Raw genomic sequence first — 24,775 nt, 5'->3', positions numbered from 1 at the left:
ACATTATCTTAGGAAGAAGAGGGTGCACTTTAGGGCCGCAGAGGTTATCAGATTTTTACTACTACTGCTGTAAAAACAAATTCACTCATAACCCTCACTCAAACAATTAGGTCCATTTGCAAAGGCTGTCAAAGTTCTGCTCAATTCAAGTCTGTGATCTTGTGTAGCCAGTAGACACAGCCTTTTCAAGGCACAAATATTGTGCTGTTACTCCGCCTTGCTGTTGTGTATAAAAGGTATGGAGGTGGACTGGGGTTGCCTCACCGCCCACCTGTAAGCCAGCACCAGAGGTAGTCACAGAGCTGAATTGATGTCTGTATAAAAGGGTGAGCTGGCACAGTGGAGCAGACAACTGTCGCCGAAGCTGCTGTGTCACACTCCTCTGATTCTGCAATGCTGGTATGCTGTATAAAATCACACACCGGGGCAGCATTAAGCCAGCTTTGTGTGATTCTTTGTAAACAAACAAAGGCGGCATATTCGAGGGTCTTCTTAACCCTTTATCGGGCATTCATTGAAATACTTGGAAATTCTAAATTTCAACCCTAGAGTGTCATAGCAGGCACAACAAGACTTTTTTACTTTTGTGACATTTTTGAAAATATTCAATTTTCATTAGGAAAATCAAGGTCATTGAGTTACCATATGTGGTTCCTTGCCTGTCTAATTCTAAAAGGTGTATATATAAAGAAAATAGAAAAACACATATAAAGTTAAAGGAACATTATTTTTAACATGTTCCATTGAACATAAATAACACACATATATCTATATATAACATAAATACAAATTATATATAAATATAACTAGAACTAGCAGCTGTGGCTCAGGCATATATATATATATATATATATATATATATATATATATATATATATATATATATATATATATATATTCTCACTGGGCCACGTAGTGACGCCATTTGGATGTCTGCGAAGTTACCATATATAGTCACTTGCCCGGTAAAGGGTTAACACCAGTTGCGTGGTCTTTGTGTTACTTGAGGTTAGTAGTATAACTGGAAACACTCCAGATAAAGGACACATTCATTCAAACACACTGAGTCAACTGGACACTGTTGGCCTGCTGCAGGCGTAATGAATTTGAGAATGATTATAAGTAACTGCAAACCTTAACTGCTCTCCTCCCCCACCACCACTCTCCTCTCAGACTTGATATGTTCCCTAGCGCTCTCTGGTTCTATTCCCCCACGTATCCTTGAACTCCTGCTCCTTTTCTTATCATTCTCTTGCCCTTTAACCTCCTCCTCTCCTTTCCTGTCTTCTCTCTTTTATCAGTATTTAAACTTTACAACTAAATCCCTTCGTGTTACTTTTGTCATATATTTTTATCTAGTGCCATTATCAAAATTTCAATTGGTCCAATACTTTATGACCAAATACCCACAAAACTAATCACATTCCCGTCAGCTTGTGCATTAGCATCCAAACACTGTAAACTAATATATGGAGAACATGGTTAACATTCTGTACTTGAGGATGGTGCTATGCTAGCATCAGCATCTAGCACAAGTAGAGCCTAATAGAACTGCTAACATGACTTCAGACTCATGTCAACTCCCTGCATTAACCAGGAAGTGCTGACTTATTACACTTGCTGTTTCCAACTTACTCATGCTTCACAGTCATACCATGGAGAGGAAAATGTTGCTCATTACTCACAGAGGCTAATTTTAATCAGCTTCCAGTCACAGGTCAACTTCCACAATAGGAGAGAAAAGCTAGGTTTCATAGTGACATTTTCCAACTCTCCATGATGTCATACAGCATTGATTACAGTGATTAAAGACATTTCATCATTCCCATTTGATGGGAAGCAGGTGTTAGTTTCACTTCTCTTGTGTATAGGCCGTCCCCCTGCACAGAAAGTGATCAAACTGAAAGAGAGATCAGATTGTTTTGAGGTGTGGATTTTTTAGTAGTCCCCCCTTTCCCTCAACCCTGTTGCTTGTTCCCTGCCCCCTCCTCTCCTTCCCTGCCCCCTCCTCTCCTTCCCTGCCCCCTCCTCTCCTGTCGCGTCTCGGCAGTCTGGGCCCTCAGAGCTTCATTGTTGGTCTCCACAGCAACCTTTGTTGGATTACCCAAGTCTGGGCCACATTAGCAGCACAATGTTGAGCCTCCACTAGTTTTCACTTCTTTCTGCTCTCCTCTCCTTCCCCCTCTCTCTGTTCTCTCTCTTATTTATATTCTTTTCCTGCTTTTTCTTTCCTTTGCTCCTCTGTATTTTTAAATCTTTCTTGATTTAAATAAGTTCTTACCATGTTCATCTCTCCTGCTCTCACTCCTATTAGTAGTTAGCTTGTAGAGTTTATGTTACTGCCTTACTTCTGAGTTTACCCTAACAGCATTTATCAGGGTGGTTGGACTGCTTGGTGCGGGTGCCATGTGGTGGAGTACCTCCTCATATGGATGCCTCTGCTTCATTCATAATATGAATATTTTTCAGGTACCATGTGAATATTTTACATGTGGGGATGGGTTAGACAATGGTACTAGTCCAGTCAGCATTGTCGCTACCCTCAGACAAACACTGTCCTGAGGAGGGAGGGGTATGTGTGAGTAGACAGTCTCCTAGTCAGACAGCACCCAAGACAAGGGCTGATGGGAATGGTGGGGAGGGTGGGGTACAAGACAAAGAAACGAGTCAGCAAACTGTCAAAGATTGATCACACAATGGTGCAAGAAATCAGGCCAACCCCAGGGAGAGAGAAAAGGAGGTGACACACTCACTGGACCTCAGACAAAGTAATGCCCAGCTGTGAAGGCATTTAACAAACACACACACACACACACACACACACACACACATCGTCCTTCTCCCTCACACATAGAAAAAGTAAATATTGACGACCTAAAGGGAGCTGCGGTGAAGAATGGGTCTCTCTCTCTCTTACTCTCTCCAGTTGAGGATTATGGGAACGAGACAAAGGAAATGAATGAGTGGAGGAAAAACCAGTGTGTTGAGGGAAACCTATAAGAACAAAGGAGCAGAAATGTGCAGTGAGAATGTGTTGGCACCTGTTAAGCTCACCAATGCCAGCTATGTGTGGTGCATAGGGGGAGCTTTAACAGGCAGGGATAAATCTTATCTGTCGATTTTTCACAAATTCAGGGAAAACATGCATTGACCATTGAAGTCCTTGAATCTTGTACAGAAATGAAAAGAATGCGATTGGTCTATGAGGTCAGGTAACACTTGTAACTCATGCCTCAAAAATTGACTTTGACAAATAGTTCCTGGAGGAACTCGCTGTCTTTACTGTGTTTGCTTTGCTGGTGGCTGAGAAAATTTGATTTGTGGGTTTGTGAGTACTATATCCAATCAGTGATGTCCATGTGTGACTCTGGTTTTTGCACATTGTACAAGTTCACTGAGTTTGTTATTGTGCATTTTATGCCTTTACTGGACATCAGGCAAAAAATAAGGAAGGAAGGAGAAAGTTCCTGGCTGGACTTTATCTGGGAGCATCTTTATTACAGGGTCACAAGGACACCTTTAATAATATACAAATCAAGTAGGAATTAAAGTTCATAATGCTGACAGGCGGCAGTTTCAGACATCAGATGACAGACAAGGATACATCCAGGATAGTGTTTCTTTCCCTCAGTATATTTTTTTTTGTTTGGTGAGTTTCATGCAGGTCAATTCCGATAGTTAGATCAGCTTCCTGGAGTGCCAAAAACATTTACATAATAAATATTTCTGAACATCCACAGCCAATTTTGACCTGCCTTTGAACAATGTATTAGTCAAGTTAGATAAGTCTGTCAGTGTTTACTCAACAAATCCCCTTTTTTCTCAGAACTTGCATTTAAAATTTAGAAGGATTTTATGAAATGTCTCACATTGTCCACAACAGCAAACCTGTCTATCACTCTCTGCCACATCAAGCTATTGCACATTGTTACACATTATATTTTTCACCAAAGCACAGAACGTCTGCCTGAAAATCATAAACTAGTCTGTGTGTCTATAAGAAGGATAAGAATATGTGTGAGGCTGTAGGTGCAGCTTTATGTGTGTATGACAATATGTGTGTGAGAATGTGTGGGAGTGTGTTATTGTGTGGTGCATAAGCTAGTCCAGCTGATGTCCATCTGGGCCCAGGGGAATAGAAGGAGCAGAGGGATCAGGGTTGGAGGGAGTGTGTGAGACAAAGCAGAGGGAGTGTGTGATCTGGTGGGAAGCAGGCGGAGGGTAGGAGGGTGGGTCTGAGGTCGCTGGGGGTCAAGAGACTGAAGTCCATTCAGGCTTTACCCCCAGGCAGGGACGGGATCTTCCTTTTTTAAAGGTCTCAGGCTTGTTTTCTTCCTCACTGGTCTCATTCTCCATTTCAAACCAAAGATGACATATACAAATAAATATATAAATGGTAATTTAATAAAAAAGTTCATTGATAAATGATTAGTTAAGCAAACTATTTTTTATTTTTTATTATAAGTGGACAGTGCTGATGGTTCCCGAGTGTTTGTCCACACAGTAACTACCCTGTGTGTATTTGTGTGTGTCATCAGCACATCAGTGGGGCAGCTAGAAAGTGTGTTAATGAGCGACATGAAGCTTATCCATGATCAGACTTCCCTCTCTCTTCCCTACCTCATATCGTAAAGACTTCCCTGCTAACACAGCAGCCTATTAATTATTAATAGATCCAGTGACTGTTAACAAGTAATTAGTGCGTGTGTATGAGATCACTGTCATTGTCACTCATTGACTTGATCCTGTGCAGATATAGTATAGGTGTTTCTCATTCATCATCCGCAGGCAGCCTATTTATAACAGAGGAGGCTGTCTGTCTTATGTTGTCATAAATAAATCTTTATGACAAGTTTAAGATCTTAAACTACTTTGGCTGCACACGACAGACTCAGACTAATCTGATCAACGTAGATGGAAATTTGATGTGATTAAGGTGTGATAGTAGCCATAGTCATCAATGTATTCTCACTGTTTGGTTTTTATATAGCTGTTTTCTGATCCACTCTGAGATTGACCTATACCATCTGGCTAGTGTTGTCAATGTAACTTTGTCATGCTGAAAAAGTAGTTATAGGTTCTGCTGGATTCCTGTGGGATGGTAAGACAATCACACTTCACTGTCAGGATCTTATTGTCTGTGATAATCTACTCAAGTAATATATCTTAGATTTAGACAGAAAAGGTAAACCTCCCGCACTGGTCTCTTTGTCTATGTGACGTGATAGAACTTACATTTTTTGTGTGTTTTGGAAACTGTTTTGGACCAGTATGATGACATCTGTCATCAGGGATTTCTGTTGTCTACCCCTCACTCTGTATGTTTACTTGTGAAGTAACACCTGATTTCACACACACACACACACACACACACACACACACACCAGTGAGTCACTAGCACATTGTCATGTGTTGCTGAGAGAGGTTAAGTGAAAGCAGCTTACTGCAGTGAAAGAAAGGCTGTTAAAACTAAACCAACCACAGGAAACAACAGATCATCACCACACTCTGCCCTCCTTTGAAGCCTGTAACACTATCTACATTTGTATATTAATATGAGTTATTGCATTTGTATATGCAGAGTGAAGGCCTGTAGAAGTCATTGCTGGTATCCTCAGATTGCAGGTTCTAGCTCAAAGGAGATACTGTTTTGTATGGACCTAAATAGTAAAGAGTTGATCTTTAAAATCCCATACAACTCTATGATGTGAGTCTGTATGTGTGATACATGTTTGTCAATTATAGATGATGATGATGATGATGATGATGAGCTTTGTGATGAGACAGTTAATCCGCACCAAGCAGCTGTATGACCTCCATCTCATTGAGCTCACTGAGCAGATGGAAACTCCATGGATTAGCTCTCATAAACACACAACAGCCCGGCGTAGTTATTCATACACTCTCCATTCGGCAAACAAAGTAGTATGCTGTTAGACAAGGAGATACAAACAGATAAAAAGGAGAGCTAGAGGGATAGATACATAACAGAAAGGGGAAAGAGAAAAGGAAGTTTCTGTGAAAACAAATAGTTGTTTGACAGTATACTTATTTAGTCAACTAATATCATTTACTTCATTTTTTGTCTTTGTCTTTTTGTGGATTGTCACATTCTTAACTGTGACTGCAGACTGTAAGAATGACAGTCATCAGTTTTTCAAAGTGAGTATTAGGCAGAGTTTCCTGATTACCTTAAAGTAACCTCTAGTGTGTGATCTGACAATCACTGTAGAAATACACTTAACTAAACAGTTTGTGTCTTCTGTTGCAGTGTTCCCACCGTCCCAGTGAAGAACCTCAATGGATCCAGTCCTGTTCACCCTGCACTGGCTGGTAGGAACATACACAGGGCTGCTACCAGTCACAGATACGCAAAGTCAGAAATTTATAAGACACCAGAGAGGAAGAATCTATGATTTGAGCCTAAAAACATGGAATTTAACTCTTCTAACAAAGACTATTTTTCACCTTTTTGGTATTTCAGGGATCACAGGAATCCTGATGAGTGCCGCCGCTCTGCCCGTGTGTCTAACTAGGCCTCCTAAACTCGTGCTGCACCCTCCGCCTGTTAGCAAAAGTGACATCAAACCAGTGCCAGGATTTGGCCACTGTTGCAGGAAGACCACTAAGAAACAAGTTCGCAAGGGTAAGCATTAAAATTTTCTCTCCTTGAAATGCCAATATTTTTAAATCATTGACCTTACCTGGAGCCTGACGAAAGACAGACTTTAGCAGTTAGTCTCTCCATTTATTGTCAGCCTCTCTACTTTACTACTCTAGAAATTCACCAACAGGTGACACACGCAGGTTAACATCCTAGATTTTTTTAATGCAGTTCATTTCATTCATCACTCCTCTCCTCTTTGCAGGTAAAACTCCAGAGGAGGTGGTAAAGAAATACCTACAGAAAGTTAAAAGTCCACCAGAGGAGGTATGACCTGTGTTTGTGTGTATATCTTTTGTAGTGCTAACTTGTGACTCATAATAACAGTAAAGATATGGAGGGATAAAGTTTTCATTATGGGTTTTCTTTTTCTTTCTCTTTCCTTGTCTTCTCTAGGACTGTACCATCTGTATGGAGCCATTGGGGGGTCCATCTGGATACAAAGGTCCAGGGGTAGGGCCTGTTTCTAGGGCAGAGTCAGTTGGGCGACTAGCACAGTGTGGACACCAGTACCATTTCCAGTGTCTGGTGGCCATGTATAACAATGGCAACAAGGACGGCAGGTAGGTTAGAGACAGATAACACTCCTCTCCATTCCCTCTTCAAGTATTGAGCTCTATAATCAATCAATTTTTGCATCTCTTTTCAGTCTTCAGTGTCCCACTTGTAAAACCATCTACGGCGTAAAGACAGGCAACCAACCGGCAGGGAAGATGGAATACCACGTCATCCCTCATTCTCTACCAGGGCACCCTGACTGCAAAACCATACGCATCATCTACAACATACCACCAGGCATTCAGGTACTTGAAAAGAACTGGGCTAACAGTAGTTTTTGTTTTATACTCAGATGTGTTATTACATTGTTAATTGTTACTAATGTTAATCCTCCAACTCTCCTTTCAGGGACTAGAGCATCCAAACCCAGGGAAGCCCTTCACTGCCAGAGGCTTTCCCCGACACTGCTACCTCCCAGACAGCGACAAAGGACGCAAGGTAAATACAATCTACCTTTGACATACCCCCCTCAACCTATGTAAATCCATAGTTAATACAATAATTTAAAGGTATTCTTGACATTTACCTTTCATCCTTAACCCTAACCTGTTTTCAGGTGCTGAGACTGCTCCTAGTAGCGTGGGACCGCAGGTTGATCTTTTCAGTTGGTACTTCGAGCACTACGGGAGAATCTGACACTGTCATCTGGAATGAGGTACATACTCAATAACAGGAGACGCTAACACAAGAATTTGAGTTTGGCTGACTATAGTTTGTGATACATGCATATCAGATTTGTTGTTACTGAAACTAAAGACAACTTTTTCCTTCTCTTCAAGGTCCACCATAAGACAGAGTTTGGCTCCAACCTGACGGGCCACGGCTTCCCCGACCCTGGACACCTCGACAACGTTCTGGAAGAGCTTCGAGCTCAGGGCATCACAGAGGATGATGGACTGATGGAAAAGTGAAAGGATCAAAGACCAGCAGAGAAAGAGGAGACATCAGCGAGAGCAGTGGAGAGTGGAAGGGTGAATAAGAAGTAAAGGAAGAGAAGTGGACCTAACCATGAAAATAACAGAAGTAGAAGGAGGAACATAGGAGGTCCTGGACTGAAAGGGACTCTCTCTGCCAGCACTTATAAGGGGTGCAAGGGGACTTTTCGGGATATAGAAGATACTGATTTTGTTTTGCAGAGGTAACCACTTTTCAAGATACTGATTCAATCACTGCTGGGTTCGCCTGTTAATGCAAGTTTGTCCAGACATCACCGTTTTCAAGCAAGCACATCAACAAAAGTGGGGCTTTGAGGAAGCAGCACTACAGAAAGAAAAGCAATGCAAAAGAAGAGGAGGATAAGAAAGTAGGAGGAGAAATGATGGCACTCGTGGTTTCAGCTACTAAACAGCTAGGTACTAAATGTCGAAAAGTGAGAATGAATGGGTACTAATATTTAGGACAAAAACAAGTTTACTTTACTGAGAGTAAGGGTAACATAAAAAGATGGTAAAATGTTAGAGCAGCTCAATAAAAACTGGGAGTGGAAGGACAAAGAGGAAGACGTTGGAGCAGTGGGAGAGGTTACTGGAGGGAGGAGAACAGGAATAATATAGCAGAAAGAGAGAGATGGTGAATGAACGTAGCATAGGATAGGAGTAGAGTAAAATTAACTTGTACGGTACTGTTCAGGTACTTATGCTATCAGTGAAAACACAACGAACAAAGAGTGATGGAAGGACAGAAAAACTGCTTGCTTTGTTCAAACCAGCTGCCTGTGTGTGGTTGAAGATTAGTGCTGTTGCTCCCTCTTGTGGTTTCTTTGATGAACTACACCTCAGACTGCAAGCTACTGGAACAAATCAAAATGTTACCTTTGAGTTATCCTCCTGTGTTACTTTTTGTCATTACTATAATCCTCATTTAATGTCATTCCATACTTTACCTCTTACTTTTGACTTGATAGGTGTATATGACCTAGGCTCTGTATGTTGAATGACAAAAGACCAAACCCAGGCCTTGTCATTTGGGCCTCTTTGGAGTCTTACTATTTACCCACTGTGGTATAAGTTAACCTTAGATACACAGGTACCAGTATTTACATATATATCTTTATTTTATTTTATACCCTTTAATGGTTCCCATGGTTTCAATGGATGTAGATGCTGTTGTATCCTATCAGCAATGCAACACTAGTGAGAAAAAGTGAGAATGTGATTAAAAATCTGATGAAGATGTGCATATTGAGGGATTAGCTAGAATTAAGTATTGAGGATTTACGTTAAGGCCTCAGTGTTATGTTGTAGTTGAACAAGCTTCACCGCCTGTGCTAAAACCCAAGACCAATGAACCAAGCAGCTGGGACTAGTCTTACAGAGAGAAAGCCCCTCAGACTGAACAGAGCGTTGAAAGGCTGGGGAGTGTGGAGAGGACAAGAGAGGTAGAGCTGAAGGTCAGAGGTCATGTCCTGGTCTGCACAAACACAGTGCTACTAAAGAGAAAAACACCCTCAAATTTCAAATCAAACTTGATCCTGTGTGGTAGAGTGTCAAAACTTGTTAGTGGATATTAATAAATGATTTGGGCAGAAATTCCAGGACACTGGAATTGCAACACCATTTACTATTAAATTGTCACCCTCAAAAATTAAGGCCTACCAGTAGACAAGGACTTTAGCGCAAGTGAAACTGAAGCAAAATCTGTGATTAAACAGACAGTTTTGAAGGTCCCATATTTGCCTACACATGCTTTTATATCCCCCTCTCTATGTGTAATCAAGACATTTAATGGAGACTCAGAATTCTCTTTCAGATACTTGAGGACTTGAAATTTATCACCTTAAGAGTCAATAGAGGCCCTGTTCATACCCGCAGCTTGGATAATCTGATCACAAGTGCACAGCTCAAGGTACAGGTATAAATGCACCCAAGACACATTGAGAACACATTGACACTCAATGAGATCTGATCTGAGATCTTCCTACTTAACTGATGTAGTCTGCATCAGTGGTACTCATTCATCTGGTCCTCACATCATGTAAGCTGGCTTTGACCACAACATCTGAAAATTTCAAAAAGCGAGCATCAATATATTTGACGACTGTGTCAAACATCTTGGCCAATTTGGTTTGCCTGTAACACGACAGTGAAGAACATTGCTGTCTCTTGCTGGTTAAAAACAACTGTGTTCTATTGAACACATGAAAGAAAACTAAACCAAAAACAAGAAGAACATCACATTTGGTCCTTACAAATGTGAATGATGTATGTGTTCGTTTAAATAGAGAGTACTTAGAGCTGTCTACTAGTGATCTGATTACCCAAGATGCATAGAGCTAGACACTTGGCTAGAGTTGCCGAGTGGGAGCAGTTATTTGAGCTGCCCCTGGTCTATGAATCCCATTTATTTTTCCCATAGACAGAGTTACGTGACTTGCTATTCTATGGCTTCGATTGGCATAAAATTTTCTACATTATATCATCACTGCAAAAAAATTCGAGAAGCTTGTGGACATAAAAACAAGATGTACTCCCATGGTACGATTTGGCAAGAAAAATATAATCACTGAGCTTATATTCCAACACATAAGCTAATAACAGCAGGTAAGAATTAAAGAGGACGGTATTGATAAAACTGAAAACATAATCTACATCTTAAATCTGTTCACATTTAGAATCTTGTTTAATTGTGGGTGGATTCTGCAACTATGCTGCCATGTTTTGTTCTCATCTGTAAAGACAAAACCACCACCAACTCTCACTGGCCACTTCTCCACGGCAATGGCAGCCGAGGCCCCTGCCATGTCTGCCATGCTAAATGATGGGCAACACATGATTTCTCCAAAATGAGTTGAAATAATTAAAACTGGTTGCCAAAACAAAAACCTATATGATTACTCCTGATTGGTTGCCATGGCTAAAAAGATCTGAAAAGGGAGGCTGTGGATTTAACTCCTGTTTTCAGTATAGCGAGTATAGTGAGCGTGTTCGTCCAATCTGGACGTTTAATTCCTTTAGATAAATTGTCCTGTTTCATAATATGGGGCCTTTAATCTGACTAATCACTAAGGTGACCAGTATTCTTACCTCAGCAACATCTGTAACACCTCTCTTTTTCTTATCTCCACATCCACCGACTGATAACACGCTGCCCAGTCGGTTGGGTCTGCAAATGACCACATATCACAGTGTTATGACACACGTGTGTGTCTGTGTGTGTGCTTGAGTACTTCTATTTTTTGTGAGGACCAGTTTTGAGTGTTATGGGGACATTTTGGCCACTCCTCACATGTTTAAAGGACTGTTTGAGGGTTAAGACTTGGTTTCAGGGTTCAGGTTCAGGTTAGGGTTAGGATAAGGGGCTAGGTATTATGTCAATGAGGGTCCTCACAAAGATAGAAGTACAAGTGTGTGTGTGTGTGTGTGTATTTGTGGGAAAGAGAATCTGTTTACTGTGTATACTACCAACATGCTCCCAGTTTAGGGTATTATTCGGGTCCTCTGTGGAAATCACATCATCCCTTTAACTCTGGTGATGATTGATGATGGTACTCCTGGTACGATAGCTTCTTGATTGCTTTTTATTATGAAATGTAGTTACACTTATAGGTTTTTCTTGACATTATTATAGAGTAATTTACCCATATTTCCTTTTGTACATTTATGTTGTAGTAATTATACCTTTTTTCCATTTGGTACAGTTGGTTTACAAAGACAGTATTGTTAAATACAGCGTCTTTTTTTCATTGTGTACAGAAGTTAAGCTAATTTTAAGCTGAGCTCATCTTTTCTTTGGAAAAGGAATTTGATGGTAGACTTTTATCTGAGTGTGTAATGTAATACATTTTAATAGCAAGTCAAAGTCCTTTTACGCTTGCTCTTCTGTGAGGCAAACAATACTTTTTTTTTTTTACATATTGTCTGTCCCACTACTGGTCTGCTACTGATCTAATCCTGATCTGCACTGAGCCTTTATCCACCTAATGCAGCTCTCAACATTTGTGACCCTGGCCTCATGTCCACCCCTCTTTCAGCAGCAGAACTGTTCAAGTGCAAATGACATGGGTGGAGCAGTTTGCTGGCTCTGTTGGCACAGTGACTTGGGAAAACACTGAAACATTTTGTGTAATCACTAAGTCACTTATAGTGATTTCATTTTGTTTTTTGTGTTATTAAAAGAAAGGATTTGATTTTAAACAGTAAATAAGAAATTGAATTAAAAGTCATAACTCGATTCATTACCGTTTCTCTCAACGTGCTCTGTCGAATGAACTGTGTCTGATTTGACCATGATTTTGTTACTGTGGGGTTAAAAGGTGTTGTAGTTCCTCTGTGACAGACCTTCCTCCTGGTGGACACATTATCATGATTGTCTTTGGAGGAGAAGAATGTTGGCTGATTTAAAGGCTCTGATCCATGGTGTGCAGTGTCTGAAGCCATGTGAACAATGTAGCAAACAGCTATGACCAGTAAATCACCATTTCAGTTTTTCCCTTCTTTCAATGTGTTTTTTCCATCATTGTTTCCCATCCATGCTGAAAGCAGTATCTCCTCCAACTGTCTGTGGATAAGAGCCTTCCTTGACATGGTTTTCTTACCTATGAGGGGAGGGTGGGAAAGAGATGATCATAGGTGCTGGTATGGGAGAGAGAGAGCATCAAAACCTATGATAAGAAAAGCAAAGTGTAAATATTGCAAAATAAATGCTGGAGTATGAATGATTAATACAAGAAAAAAAATAAAGAGTGAATGAAACTTACCTGTTGTATTGTTCTAATTCTTAGTAAGCCAGTAGCTCTCATGCCCTAATGGTGGGGGCATTGTTATCATGGAAAAGACGACTCCCATCAGGATAGAAATGTTTCATCATATGTTAAAGATTACAACTCAAAACACATTTGTATTGATTTTGCAACGACCATACCAGGAAAACACCCTCCACAGCATAACAGGGCCACCTCATCCCCTTACTATAGGAGTCAGACATTCAGGCCTGTGCTGTTCTCTCAGCGTAGGCCACACGACACTGAACTCTCAAAAGTGCATTCCTCTTTGCAATGAGGGGTTTATGAACTGCAGCTCTACTATAATATCCCTCTCTATGTTACTGTTAACAGACATTCATCAAATGTGTGACACCAGTATTGTACTTTTGTACTTATTGTACACTGTAAATATCTGAATGCTTCCACCACTGCTAACTGATTGAGGCAGCAGTATTCTAGTGGCTCTCGTGTTTTGGGGGTATTTGCATTTATTTATTTTTGTTAAAGGAGTTTGGTAGTCATATGTAGTGATATCTTACACCTTAGTATAAAAGTCTATAGGAGAGAGGAGATCCACAACAATCTGAACCAATCTGAAGCACTTTAGTGGACATGTTTTCCACCCCAAAACACAGGAAAACAACCAGCTTTTTCCCAGTTGGAGACATGGCTTTCATCTCATTGTCTCCAAAAGGACCAAGCCTGATCTTTAGTCTGAAATTTGTCCCCCAGAATAACCTATGTTATGTGTTCCGGCTTTGCGTTTTTCCACATGCAACACAGATAAGATTCATAAACAAGAAAACAATACTTTTCATTCGGCAAAGAAATTTCATGCAGTTTGTGCTAACCAGTCCACAATGCATTAAATCCAGTTTCCGATTTTTGCCTTGTGATTTGGTGCACTATCATACTGGAAGTAGCCATTAGAAGATGGTAAAAATGAGGCGATAACGGGATGTACATGGTTAGCAACACAGTGTGCCAAGAAACTGACACAAGGCAGATTCTGACCCTACCATCTGCTGCCTCGGCAGAAATCCAGATTCATCTGACCAGGCTACGTTTCTCCGGTCCTCTGCCACCCTGCTCTGGTGAACCTGCGCCCACTGCAGCTTCAGCTTTCTGAACCAGCAGGTTCTTCTGCTGCCATAGCCCGTCTGCCTCAAGATCCAACATGTTGTGTATTCTGAGACGCGTCTCTTCTCACCACAGTTGTAAACAGTGGTTATCTTAGTTACTTTCTATCAGGTCCAACCAGTCTGTCCATTCTCCTCTGACTTCCGTCATCATCAGGGTGTTTCCACCCACATAACTGCTGCTTTTCATTTATTCTTTTATGTACTGCAACATTCTGAGTGAACTCTACAGTACAATGTGGAAAAAATCTCAGGAGGTCTGCAGTTGCAGAGATACTGTACTCAGACCAGCTCATCTGGCACCAACAACCTTCCCACTCTGACGTTCGATGTGAACATGAGCTGAAGCTCCTACTCTGCATGGATTTCTACACTTCACATGTGCCACATGATTGACTGACTGGATGACTGCAGTACATTGAAATCTGAATAATTGAGTGAGCAGATGTCAGATGTACAGGTGATGTACAGGTGATGTACAGGTATTCCCTGAATGTATCTGTAAACACTGGATTTGACAAAAAAAAAAAAAAAAACTGATCAGCTGGAGCCATGCAGTGCTTCCTACCTCATCTGAGTTTCAGCTGCATATGAAATCCCTGTTTTATGTAACAGCTGTTTCACCAGAACTACAATGAAGAGCAGGACTTGAAACAGCATGATGATATAGAATGTAGATAAAATTCAGCTGTTAAATTAGAAAAGGTGGAAAAAGACTCAGTATTTCCTCATTCATTAACTGACCTGCTTCAAATTATATAGCTGCAGGTTTACCTGTAGTCTGATCCCAACCTGTGAAAGGCAGCAATGTGCCGCGATGCATCTAGACGTCGAGAAGAAGAAGCAGAAGAAGAAAGGAAACTAAGGAAGAGGAAGAAAACAGCTCTTTATAGAACTCCCCTGACTCGTCACCTAACCTCCCTGTGTGACAGCAGGAAGAACACGATCAGGAAATAGCAGGCGTCGGTAGCGTGCGGTTGTTAGACGAAGTTAAGAGACGAGAGAACTCTGAAGCAGCTCTGCTCTGTGACACATTTTTTTTTTCTATAAAACTAATGTTGTCAGTGTCGTTAAAAAACACGACTCATTGTTATTTAAAAGTTTCGCGCCCGTCATTCACCTCGAGGTCAGACGCCACAAGGTAAACTGTGTGAAAGAGAAGTGAGAGACCAGTCAGTCAAGCCTTTACTGTGACCAGTAAACCGAAAGTTATTCAAAGGAGCTGAATCCACTCTGCTGTTGTTAGCCTCAAAATTATGAAGCTAAAACTGTGACAGTAAAATTCTTACACTGGAAACAAAACCTAAACTGGAAAAGGAAACACTGGCATTTAAATACTGGTACTGGGAAAAAAAAAAAAGTTGTATTAGCACTGAAATAAGCTCCACTGAGAAATAAAACACAGAATTACAGTCTTACAATGTCATCATCTTATTTCATTGTGATATTTTTTGCATTATGATGTGCTTTCAGTCTCAGTCTGTGGATTTGTCTTTTTTATGTTTTGGATGTTTTTGTCACTGTCACTTGTCTTCACTCTCAGGGGGGAGGGGCAAAGAGTTCATGATGGACATATAAGCAGCACTAGATGACAGTGGAGAGGAAAAATTCCCTCTAAGGCAGAAACCTCAAGCAGAACCAGATCCAGGGTGGGCGGCCATCTGCCTCGACCGGTTGGGTTGAGAAAGCAGTTCCAGCATGTAATGTGATGCCAGTGTCACTGTTCTAGCCCCATACAAAAACAGTGAGCTGTAATCTGACTGTGAGATGTCAACAAAAGCATTTGTCAATCCTTTATCTTTGACACTGTTCGTTTCCAATCGTGGAGCCTACATATACTTTTAAGGCGTGAATGATCAGAATTTCTTATTACTGTGGTACAGCAGGAAACATTTTATGTCTCAGCTAACAGTCATTTTTTCTGTCATAGGTGTGGGAAGACTTCTAACTGTCCAAGCATTTCTGGCCAGACCAAAGAGCCAAGGACTATTTCTGGTGACACAAAAACTCTCATTCATACTTTATACACCGCTTTGACTGAGCCTATCAACCCAGTATTTGTGTTGGATTCTCTTTGACTCTCTACAGTGTTTTTAAGCTGAAAATGGATAGTGTGAGTATTTCTTATGGCACCTCATAGCACCACTTACTACAGTTGGTATCACAATACAAAACTGGTATCACTGGACAAACAACTAACTTTATTTTACCTTTCTGGATTCCAGGCTTGGTCAAGCTTCACACCTGAGGTGACCAAAGAAAGAGTAGGCATGTCATACAGGTAAGAAATATCATTTCACTCAGGAAAAACACAGCATGAATGGAGGGACATTATTTAATTGAGTCTTTAACACTGACCCAGTTAGTTAAAGAGATATATAGGGATAGATCCAGATGATTAGCAGCCAAGCTTTAGATGGAGCCTCGACACTGGTGGCAGAGCAGTGGTATAGGGATGAAGCTGTGAGCTACATGGACTGCAATAACAGCAGAGAGGGACAGCATACAGGTGTGGACAAATTTGTTTGCACCCTTCCATGAAAGAGAAAACCCACAACCATCTCTGAAATAATTTGAAACTGACAAAAATTAATGGCATCAATCATTGCCATCATTCCATGTTAAACATAGACATTGCTTTTGATTTTTAATTCAACTGAATATTTTAGATAATAAACCAAATTAAAATGACATGGACAAAAACCCTTAATGAAGACCCTTAATATTTTGTTGCACAACCTTTAGCAGCAGTCACTGCCAACAAGCAATCACAGTAGTTCACGATGAGATTTCTGCATGTGGTAACAGGTGTTTTGACCCACTCTTCCTGAGCAAACTGCTCTAGCTGTCTCAGGTTTGAAGGGTGCCTTCTGCACGCTGCATTTATCAGATCTTTCCATAGATGTTCAATAGGATTAAGATCAGGGCTCATAGAGGGCCCTTTAAGAATAGCCCAATGTTTTTTCCAGCCATTCTTGAGTGCTTTTAACAGTGAGTTTTGGGTCATTATCCTGTTGGAGGACCCACGACCTGCAACTGAGGCTGAGCTTTCTGACACTGGACAGTATGTTTCTCTCTTGAATGCCAAAACATGACTGAACCTCCTCCATGTTTCACATTAAGTATGGTAATCTTTTTCTGTCTGTGAACACAAAGCTGATGTGACTTACCAGAAAGCTCTAGTTTTGTTTCATCAGTCCAAAGGACATTCTCCCAGAAACTTTGCAGCTTGTCAACATGCATTTTAGCAAATTCCATTCTGGCTTTTTTATGTTATTGTTTCAATAATGGAGTTCTCCTGCCATGGAGCCCAGGGTTGTCTAAAAGGTGACGATGGTGTGATCAGATAGTGACTTATCTTGACCTTGGAGTTCAGCTTGAATTGCTTTAGATGTTTTCCTTCTCTATTTGTCTACCATCCACACCATCCTGCTGATCAACCTGAGGTTGCATTTCTTCTTGCAGCCACGTCCTGGGAGGCTGACTACAGTCCGATGGACCTTATACTTTTTAATAATATTTGCAGCTGTAGTCGCAGAAACATCAAGCTGCTTGGAGATGGTCTTATAGCCTTTACCTTTAAGGTGGTTATCTACGTTTTTCTTTCTGAGCTCCATAGACAGCTCTCTCCTTTTCTTTCTCTGGCCCATGGTCAGTGTGGTGCACACAGTGATACCAAAACTACACAGTGGCACATTTTCTCTCTTTAAATAGGCTGATTGGCTGATAAAATGGATGAAGACACCTGTGACACTAATTAAACAATTAGTTTGAAACATGAATAGACAGTTTAGGGGTACCAACAAATCTGTCCAGGCTAGTATTAGCATATCTTGGTAAAATAAACAATAAATCATTTCTTTTCACAATTTTATCAATTTTCTCTGTCACATACTATAGGCAGGCAGGGATATATGAGACCGTTACTTTTAACTGAATCACTTTTCAGGAGGAATGAAGCATTGCTTCAGAATGCTGTCAGGATACCAACAAATCTGTCCCCATGTGTAGGTTAAGTGGTTAAAAACTTTAAAATGTTGTTTCCTGGGAATCCCCAATGCGTAGATAGGTAAATTCAATCCAGTGCGAGAATAGAGGACATTGCCACTAATAGTCGAAATGATATTAACAGAAGTAATTACAAAATGTAAATACAGTGAATGGCTACTGCTTAAAAAACATTCTGGTCATAAATGGTATAAAAAATGGGGTGTGACTTGATGAAAGTCAAATGGATTTTAACTTAGTTTACAAATCCTCCAAAGGATCCATGAAGGAGCTTCTATTAGAAAATGTCACATCTCCTTATAGCGGCCTCCTCATAGCAAGTATGCAAATGCAACATGATCTATTATCTGTATCAAGGAAACTTAACATGAGGTTTGCACATTAAAAACACTGAGGTTTGCTAGATTGATGAAACACAACTATGACACATATCTAGTTTGTTTTTTTCACCCCAAAACATACAGAGGAAGAACATTGATCGAAGTCAATAGACAGTCCTAATAAACTCAAGGACAGTCAAAGACTTGTCTTAAGGCCACTCCAGCAGTTTCAGGTCATGTGCACCGTGGAGCAGGCTTCTTTCTCTCTGAATTTGGCTGCATTCAACCTTCCCTTAGCTCTGACCAGACCTGTCCCTACCACTAAGAAGCACTCCTACAGCGTGACGCTGCCACCACCATTCCTCACCATAGGGAAAGTTTCAGCAAGGTGATCACCAGGTATATTGCTTGGAGTTCTGCCCTGAGGGTTTAATTTATTCTCATCAGATCAGAATCTTTGTTACTCATACTCTCAGAATTGTTTAAATGTCATCTGGCAAACTTTAACTGCACTTTCACATGCCTTTTACTCAAAGTGGCTTTCATCTAAACACTCTACCATAAAGGCCTGATTGATTGAGATGGTCATCCTTTAGGCAGGTTCTCCTGTTTCTGAGGCTTCAGAAAGGACTCCTGAAGCTCTGTGAGAGTGACCGCTGGGTTCTCAGTTACCTCACTGACCAAGACTCTTCTTGCCTAGATTTATGTCCTTAAGCAAAGCAGTGATGATGAGGGACTGCAAAGTGAAAGATCCAACTCTTTGTCACTAACTTTTTCCCACTGTTAAATGGTAAATTGTCTTACTTAAATTGTCGTGACAGGTTTTGAACAAAACGCCAGGTAACACATTTCAGTAGGAACAGTTGTTTGCTTATCTTAAACACCAACACACTACAATCCTCTTAACTAAATAGTCTCGCATCAAAGGTTGCGGTGATCCCCATGAGTTATTACAATTATTTTAGGCCAATTATACAGTGATTCAGGAAATATTTATATGCATTTCACTAAATTCTACCACAGTGAGAATAGTGTTCTAATTAATCGCAACGAATGAATAAAAAAGATCCACATTGTAATAAATCCGTATTTTCCTTTAAATCACTGTGTTTTGTACAGGTTCAAGTTCCCTGGTTCAGGTCTGTTCCATTGTTCTTTTACTGGGCTGGTGTTCAATGTGACTCATGAAGGGGAGGTCACGTACAAGTGTTTGATCTGGGATGACATGCTCCTCCAACCGGCTAACAAGGTACCTGGAGGACCATTGTTCAGAATCAGTTGTCCTCAGGAGTCTATCTCTAAGCTGTACCTCCCACACTGTGAACCAGAACCTGGTAAGAATACTGCTGTGCCTTGGAATCACCCATCAAACCAACCTAAAATAGAACTTTCTTTTTTGTCTTCACCTTAATTCTGGCATAGTGTTTTGACATGGAAATAACATGAAACTGTTACGTGGCTAATGCTAGATTCTACTGTATATTCACAGCACTGGTCCGCTGAAAGCCTCTCTGTTGTCCACATCACCGACGATGGCATGAGCGTCATACAACCACTGGAGATAACGGAAACCCACGTGGTCGTGGACATCCCTCACCTCTCTGCCTTTGGCATTGTATGGGACATCATCAAGAGGTTTAAGAACTTCTTGACCAAACCAATAAATGGACGTATCCTTGTGTTCCTGCGACCAAGATTCAGAGGCATCGTCATCATCAATTTCATTCTGCTGGCAAGCAACGTGCCTGTGAATGAGGTAGAGCCTTAAGTTATAGTGGCCATCAATACGCTTAAATACTCATAGAAATGCATCTTTAGTCTACGTGTCATCACCGTAAAAGCACTGGATAAGAGGCATGTGAAACTGAACAGATTTACTTCTTTTTGAATTAGATTATTGGAAGTTGTAAAACTCAAAACAAAATGTTCTGATATCACTTAAGGTAAAAGCAACAACATGATGATTCTGAGTTCATAGAGGCCCCATCGTTGTGTCACCTCCACAAATTTCAAAATTACAGCGTCCACAGTGACCCAGGGGACTATCATATACAGCCTGAGGTGAGTATCAGACACAACTTCCGCAGACGATGAATATGAGCATTATACATAATACAGGTACAATCATTTTTAAACATTTTTAAAACATCACCTAATTTCATTTCAGCGTGCCCCTGTTTTTTGGAGGTTATGGACCAAATTACCATGCAACGTTTGAGATCATCCTGACAAAAAGCATAAAGCAAATGACCGTGATGATGAAAAGACCAAAGACAGATAGAAGTCTGGAAGCATGTTCTTCATCTGGCTGGTAAAGACAGAAACACTGAGTGTATAGCAGAGATTTTTTAAATAGTGATGCATACTTTTTCCAATTCAATTCAGTTTTATTCATATAGCGCAGAATCACAACAAAAGTCATCTCAAAGCACTTTTCATGTAGAGCAGGTCTAGACCGTACTCTTCAAAATGTGGTGAGAATAGCGACACATATAGACACCATGATGTACATGAATACATTTTTTAGATGCATGTATTCATGTATTGTTACTGTTGTGTAGTCTATGTAAATTGTAGTTATTTTTACATTAAATCTATAACACAAATGTCTCTGAATAACTTGTGAAGCCACTGTATTTTTTGATGGATGTGTGACCTTTTCTCAACATCTTCTTTGAGACGAACTCTCTTTTAATTTACATTTTTGGGGTTGTTGAATGTAATTTTGTAGTATATTTTGGGTATATAGTATAGTGTTTATATAGAAGTGAATGACAAGTACTCCAGATAAGAATAATAACAGGCTTCAGATAAAACATAAGTAAAGCAAGTGCCACAGAGGCTGGGAAAGTTGGAAAAAATTTAAAGCCAGACTGACACAATGTCTCTATAGCCTGTGTAGCAAAGGATGTTAGCACAGCAGCCTGTGTCTCCTTACCATGGAAGTGCACCAGTTGTGTTTTTTGAAATTCTTCTCATTTCTAGCTGGTCTCTGTCGATATATGGCCGCTGATTGTTGAATCAAATTCTTGTTTCAGGCCCACCTTCTCCAGATGAAAAGCAGCCAAGGGATAGAGAGCAACACCTCAGCAGAGGGAGAAGCTGCTACAGGCTCGGCCAGACTTCATCGACCAAGTGTCTAATCCTGTTCTGAACAAACTGCTGGATGAACTCCCTGGAACGTGGAGTTCTAACTGATGCTGAGCGTGAGGCAGCCAGAGCCAAACCCAGGGCAGAGAAAGCCGGACACGGTGATCGACATGGTGCGAAACAAAGGGAGCAGAAGCAAGTTCACACATGATCACCATCCTCTCTACCAATGATCCATTCCTTTCCGAGGAGCTCAATCTGAAGGAAAGATCTGTAGAGTAATGATCATATGCAGACCTGATGCTCCATGATCAGTTTAAATCTTGAAGCCAATGAAGTGAACAAAGAATTTGACCAAAGCTTTGATAAGAACATGAGCTTGATGTGTTTTGAATGAATCAGAAACAGTAATACAAAGCAGATTTTATTACACTAAACCCTTCTTTGTCAGGTGTCACCCTTAATATCAAAATCACAATGGTCTGTTGATTCTATCTCTAAGACACTGCTGGGGAACAGTGTGTGTGCGGAGGTTGAATGCTACTTGTTGCTGTAGAACACATTTGTTTCTTGTAGAGTACATAAATCAGTGTATGACTAGGTTTTGGATGCTTTCCATCACTAAGTTAAACTTATGTTAAATTCCTTACCAAAGTGAAGTGTTGGAACCCACAGGTGAAATGTCCATTCACAGTCACAATGAATTTGTGACTCAACCTCCCTTTCTCTTATTATTACATCAGCTTTTCTTTATTATTACATCAGCATTTTTGTTATTACATGTTTAATATTACATCACCTTTGCTTTATCATTACAACTTTGAGGACACCGCAAGGTCAGTGATACTCAATTTGGATGTCATAGTGACATGAGACACAAGAGGGGATGTTGTACTACCAGTTTACTTAAACCATCAGTAAAATGTGTTGAGAGACTTGTAGCTTCTTAATACTGTAAAATATTTCAATTTATGCCAAAGTTTCCTAAACAAACTTGTCTTTGTCATCAGAGTTATTAAATATGGTCTGGGAATGTAACTGATCCAGTGACTGTAACTGCGTTAAAGAATAATGTATAATTCTGTGTATTAATCCTTAATCACTAATAGAATGTGTGCACTGGAAAGAAGAATGAACAGTCTCTGTTGAGTTCAGGGGTGAAAGTTCTTTTCTACTTCTCTTCAATATGTCTACAGCCATAACCATTCCATAGCTTATGTACAAAATCAAATCCAAAACGAGAGCAACACAAAGTCTTCAGTGGAAATTAAAAAAAAAAAAAAAAAAAAAGGTAGAAAGTGTGTTTTCAGTCACCAAAAATACTTCCAGTTGTTGTCGTCCAGCCTGTTTTAGAATGGAGATCTCACTAACAAGTGAATAGAAATATGTATATCATTTATACAGGTTTGGACAGCATGAGATTGACAGGTGGTGACTGGTCAGTGCAGCATGATGCACCAGCAATAAACACTAAACAAAACACTGATACTTCGGCCCTGATGATCAGACATTTGGGGTTGACATATGTCCATCTGTGATGTAAAGAGTGATTTATAAGACTTGCTGGAAAGCTTTTTTTTTTATGTAGCAAGTTGTCAGTATGTCAGTTGATGACAGTTAAATGCAGTAGAGACTCTCACGCTGAGCAGAAAGGAGAAAAAAATCACTAATGTAGTATTCACTACTGAGTGGAAACTCTTCTCAATACATTTTTTAGACAAGGAGGAAGAGGTACAACCTCTTCCATTTACATAAGCTGCAACATGGCCAAATACAAATAAACTGAACTCAAAAATGCTGTATGAGCAAAACCTTCACTTCCCTCTGTAACACTGTAGTAACGCATCATAGACCTTAACTTGTCAGGCAAAGTCTCAACACTGTTTGATTACGTAAAACTTTTGGCTGACTTTTGATAGAAAAAACACAGCTCTGTGAAGCAGGTAGACAGCCCTGCATCTGAAGTGCCCCAAAGCACATTCACAAATTGTGTGTGTTTGTACGAGCTGTGTGTCAGCTGGTAATTTCATCAGCCGCTGGTAAATAGCTTTTAAGCTGTGTGACTTTACTTTTGCCTTCCACTTTTTACTTGTTTGTTAGTCTTTGTTTTCTGTACATGAAAACTGCTTAACCCCTCAGACTTGGAGCGCAACACAATTCATAACCACTCATGGCTGCAGAGGGCGCTGTTGTTCAGCAAAGTTACATTCTGTTGATTTAAATAATGCCAGCTGTCACCACTGTTACTGACCTTACTTACATTATGTAGCCACCATCATGGAGACTGAACATACTACTGAGGTGACCGCATCAATGCTGAAAATGAACAGTGATGCATTCACTTACTGTTGTATTTAGTATGTAGCTACTTAGTTACTTAGCTTCTTCTTATAACCATGTGTGTTGCAAATCTCCAAACAGCCACTGTGGAAAACATTAAATCCAAATGTGACCTACAGAGCACAGTTTAAAGGAAAATAAAATGTCATGCTAATGTAAAGTAAAATGTAAAATCTGTAAATATGGCAGACAGTGGTGAGTACATGATCCAGAGTAATGGGTCACATTTATTGGTTATGTGTGAGATTGAAATAGTGGAATACCAAAATGTAAAATTCAATCAATATTTGTATTATATGATCTATTTATATAATACAGTATTATTTTTTACACAATAAATCAAATGTCTGTTTTAAATGTCTCTATGAAGCCTTGGAGTGTCTTATAGCTCACTGCTTGGCTTTTACAGCCCACAGTTTCACTGTTTGGTTCAGGTTTTGACAGTTTAACTGCATACTAAAGAGACCACAGAACTGATATGAGAAGAGAGGCTGAGCTTGGCTGTTAGAAACAGAGAGGGTTTGTCCTTCCCATCAATGCTCTCTGATTTCAGTTCTACACCTCCATGTCTTTTTGCTCTGCAAGCCCACACTTGCCCACACCCAACTGCTTTCCTCATGTTGTTTTGGCCTGGTACAGAAGGCACGGATCAAAACAAGCATGAAAGCAAAGCGGAATGAAAGGGTAGTAAGAGAATAAAAGCTTCTTTCAGGTGGTGTTGAAAATACCTGTAAGCAGTTCTTTGACATGTGTGTGTGTGTGTGTGTGTGTGTGTGTTTATATTTCTTCTTCCTTTTTGAAGGTTATGTAGAGTTGATGCTGTTTTGTTTGACTCCCAGACTTGAATTTAGTTGGTGTATGTACACACTGACTCACTGACCAGAACTCTATTAGTGTACAGTGTCAGTTACAGCATGTTATCAAGGATTACAGCCATTGTGTTTGATCAACAACA

The 24,775-nt window shown here is 40.2% G+C and overlaps 1 protein-coding gene and 1 long non-coding RNA gene across 4 annotated transcripts; both read left to right on the top strand.

Moving 5' to 3' along the window:
• Positions 1-6,242: 6,242 nt before the first annotated feature.
• Positions 6,243-12,916, top strand: LOC108894782 (E3 ubiquitin-protein ligase DTX4). The gene is made up of 8 exons (XM_018693385.1): positions 6,243-6,333; positions 6,485-6,646; positions 6,870-6,931; positions 7,061-7,227; positions 7,314-7,467; positions 7,571-7,660; positions 7,779-7,877; positions 8,002-12,916. Exons 2-8 carry the CDS (start codon positions 6,502-6,504, stop codon positions 8,131-8,133), a joined length of 849 nt encoding a protein of 282 aa, XP_018548901.1. The 5' UTR covers positions 6,243-6,333; positions 6,485-6,501; the 3' UTR covers positions 8,134-12,916.
• A 2,035-nt stretch (positions 12,917-14,951) lies between these two features.
• Positions 14,952-19,718, top strand: LOC127140249 (uncharacterized). 3 transcript variants are annotated; one of them, XR_007810716.1, is made up of 5 exons: positions 14,952-15,203; positions 15,606-15,806; positions 15,993-16,175; positions 16,288-16,343; positions 19,510-19,718. It is a non-coding gene; the product is annotated as an uncharacterized LOC127140249 (long non-coding RNA). The 3 variants fall into 3 exon arrangements; XR_007810715.1 differs by having other exon boundaries at positions 14,954-15,203; positions 15,606-15,762; XR_007810714.1 differs by having other exon boundaries at positions 14,957-15,203; positions 15,606-15,711.
• Positions 19,719-24,775: the final 5,057 nt, after the last annotated feature.

Source organism: Lates calcarifer, unplaced genomic scaffold (assembly GCF_001640805.2).
Source record: "Lates calcarifer isolate ASB-BC8 unplaced genomic scaffold, TLL_Latcal_v3 _unitig_3850_quiver_2485, whole genome shotgun sequence".
NCBI classification, from domain to species: Eukaryota; Metazoa; Chordata; class Actinopteri; family Centropomidae; genus Lates; species Lates calcarifer.
Note: the sequence above shows the minus strand (reverse complement) of the source record. Positions and strands in the feature narration are given on the sequence as shown.

Excerpts from the sequence above, each read along its gene's own strand:
- LOC108894782 (XM_018693385.1), top strand. The coding sequence starts at position 6,502 with ATGAGTGCCGCCGCTCTGCCCGTGTGTCTAACTAGGCCTCCTAAACTC. Across the intron at positions 7,228-7,313 it reads AATGGCAACAAGGACGGCAG|TCTTCAGTGTCCCACTTGTA; the intron begins GTAGGTTAGAGA and ends ATCTCTTTTCAG. Across the intron at positions 7,468-7,570 it reads ACATACCACCAGGCATTCAG|GGACTAGAGCATCCAAACCC; the intron begins GTACTTGAAAAG and ends CTCTCCTTTCAG.